This window comes from Camellia sinensis, chromosome 1, assembly GCF_055761805.1.
Source record: "Camellia sinensis isolate YWXY chromosome 1, ASM5576180v1, whole genome shotgun sequence".
Lineage (NCBI taxonomy): Eukaryota > Viridiplantae > Streptophyta > Magnoliopsida > Ericales > Theaceae > Camellia > Camellia sinensis.
Window position 1 is genome coordinate 204568542 of NC_138961.1, and position 2932 is coordinate 204571473.

Genomic DNA, 2932 nt, shown 5'->3' on the forward strand with positions numbered 1-2932 from the left:
TTCATCAATGACAACAATTTCTAGCATCCTATAATTTGAGCCCCAAATTCTTTAAGTTTTTAGCCAATTCTTCCTTCTTCAGTCTCTCTCACGTTTTGGGCCTTGAGGACGGAAAATGACAAGTCAAAATATGTATAAGATTTGCAACAATTTGTATAAGCCCACTCAATGGCACACTTGTAATTAATTTGGATTCAAATAATTCAACCTTATTTATTCTAATTTAATCATCCCAAATCGAATTTAAATTAAACCTACCATAAAATCCTATAAATCCTGATAGACATATAAATCAAGTCAATTTTTGAGTCGGATGTCGATAAGGCTTTCAATTCGCAAATCGAAACTAAAACATGAACAGATCTTTCTATGCTATGCAGATAGAGACACATTAATAATGCAATACACATGTCATTAACTCAAGATTTCTTCTTAATCACTTGTTAGGCACACTTAAGCATGAATTAACGTTAATTAAGGGTCGGGGTTGTTACAGATACATGCCTCTTTATTTAGGGAAACCACAACCTTTCAGATCAAAACTCTAGAAGGGAACACATGCGGGAGGCATTATAGTAACAAACAAGCCAACTCTAAGTATTTGGGGAAGGAGTTTGTAAATAAGGTGAGAGATAGCCCCTTCATTACCATAGCCTCTTTCAAGAAAAAAAATTAGAAGAGAGATAATGGTAGATGCAAGTAGGTTTCAAATATATAGGGCAAAGGGAAAGGCCAGGGAGATAATTGTAGAGGATTTGGCAGAGCAATATCACAGGATTAGGGATTATATAGCTACAGTTATTATGAAAAATCCAACCTCACACATTTCAATAACAACTAATCCTGAAAAGACAGAGCCTACATTTGAAAGAATGTATTTCAGACTTGGTGCACAGAAAGATGGATTTCTAACAGGGTGTAGACCAATAATAGGACTAGATGGTTGTCATTTGAAAGGAATTTTTGGAGGGTAGCTACTCAGTGCTATTGAGAGAGATGGAAATGACAACATGTATCCTATTGCAATGGCTTTGGTTAAGATAGAATGTAAAGCCTCTTGGTCTTGGTTCTTAAGGAATTGATGAGTGATATTGGGAGTGTTGAGGAGATGGAGTGGACATTTATATTAGATAGACAAAAGGGGTTGGTTGAAACATTTGTAGAGTTATACCCTATAGATCACAGATATTGCCTGAGACATATGTATAATAACTTCAAGACAAAATACAGTGGTTGTGTGTTGAGAGACCTGTTCTGGAAAGCTGCATTAACTGAAAACGTGCATGAATTCAATTATTGGATGAAGAAGATTGAAGAAGTTGATCCTAAGACTGGAAATAGGAAGACAACTGTGGAGTGGTTGAAGGAGACTGGCCCTACTTTGTGGGCAAGGTCAAATTTTTCTCCAAAGAGCAAACGTGACATCCTTGTGAACAATTTGAGTGAGTCATTCAATTCTTACATCCTAGAAGCTAGAGAGCTACCAATAATATCCATGTTTGAATGGATCAGAAGGAAATTGACGCAAAGGATTCAAGTTAAAAAGGCTAGAATGGCAAAATACAGTGGTGAGATTTATCCCAATATTCATGACAAACTTGAGAAGTTGAAGGTGGAATCAAAGAACTGCTTTGCAACCTGGTGTGGACAATTGGAATTTGAGGTTGATCATTTTCAGAGGAGTACATAGTGGACCTAAGTACTAGGACATGCAGTTGTAAGAGATGGGATTTGTCTGGTTTGCCTTGTAGTCATGCCATCAGTGCAATTCAAATCAATCATGAGCAACCAGAAGCTTATGTGCATGAGTATTACAGCAAGTCTAGGTACTTGGATACTTATGCATTCATGATACACCCAGTTCCAGACATGCATGAGTATAATGAAGGTGGCCAGAAATTGAATCCATCAGAAGCAAAAAATTAGCAAGTAGACCAAAGAAGTTATGTCACTCCCCAATTTTTAATTACTCGAAAACATTACCAAAGCTTGTAATTTAGATCTTTTTTTTTTTTCTTTTTTTTCTTTTTTTTTTTTTTTTTTACAAATATCCATTGCCCTTGAGTAATGGGAATACAATGATACATGTTTTCTTTCTCTCAATGAAAACAACAATACATGCCACTATTCTACTGTGAAGCTACAAATAAATAAATACAAATATCAATATACAGCAATTACTTCCTTCACACCCATAACAAAATTACACACAAACAGACTCATGGACTCTGTAACTCTTCCATTATGAATCCAAAGCTTCTTCCTGTAAAAAGATAAAACAACAACGAGGTCAGCACTAATGCCCAATAGGAATCTCATAGTTCTCAATCAATAACAAACACACAGATAGAAGTGATCATGCTTGCAGGGTGATACCATATAGTAGGATGACATTTTATAATTTCAAAATACCATAAGTAAGGTACCTTTTTTCTCAAAAACTATTTAAGCATTTTCAAGAAAAACCTTTAGCCATTAAAATCATCACTTAACCTTAGAAAAACATAGACCCTTGTGAAACAACCGTATTTAAGAAAACAACATCATTAAAAAGTTATTAACCAATTCCCAAAATATTTGTCATTCAGTTTCCATTTTTAATGTTCCTCTTTTTCTTTCATTCTTCCTTTCTACTCATTATATTTATTTAGAGCTCCATAACTTCAAGTTCAAGTTTCCTTTTTGATTCACTAACAATTCTCCTATACCCAATTGACACCGTTATTTACACTTTCAAATTTCATTTCAAGGTAACACAAGGTTAACAAACCCCTCTCAATTCAGTCTCTTATTTATTTTACCGAATAATACTCATAATTTACCTTTATTGTCGCAACTAATTCATTAAGTTCACCATCACCAATCCATAATCCAATTACCACTTCAATTTCCATTCTTTCAATTGATTTCATATCAAATACCGGATCCAATC

General features: G+C 34.5%; 1 protein-coding gene across 1 annotated transcript; it reads left to right on the plus strand.

The window, feature by feature from the left end:
* Window positions 1–1081: 1081 nt before the first annotated feature.
* On the plus strand, window positions 1082–1926 carry LOC114315185 (uncharacterized). Its single transcript, XM_028261772.2, has 2 exons — window positions 1082–1641; window positions 1752–1926. The coding sequence occupies exons 1-2, from the start codon at window positions 1082–1084 to the stop codon at window positions 1924–1926; spliced, it is 735 nt and encodes a 244-aa protein (XP_028117573.2).
* The last annotated feature ends 1006 nt before the right edge of the window (window positions 1927–2932 follow it).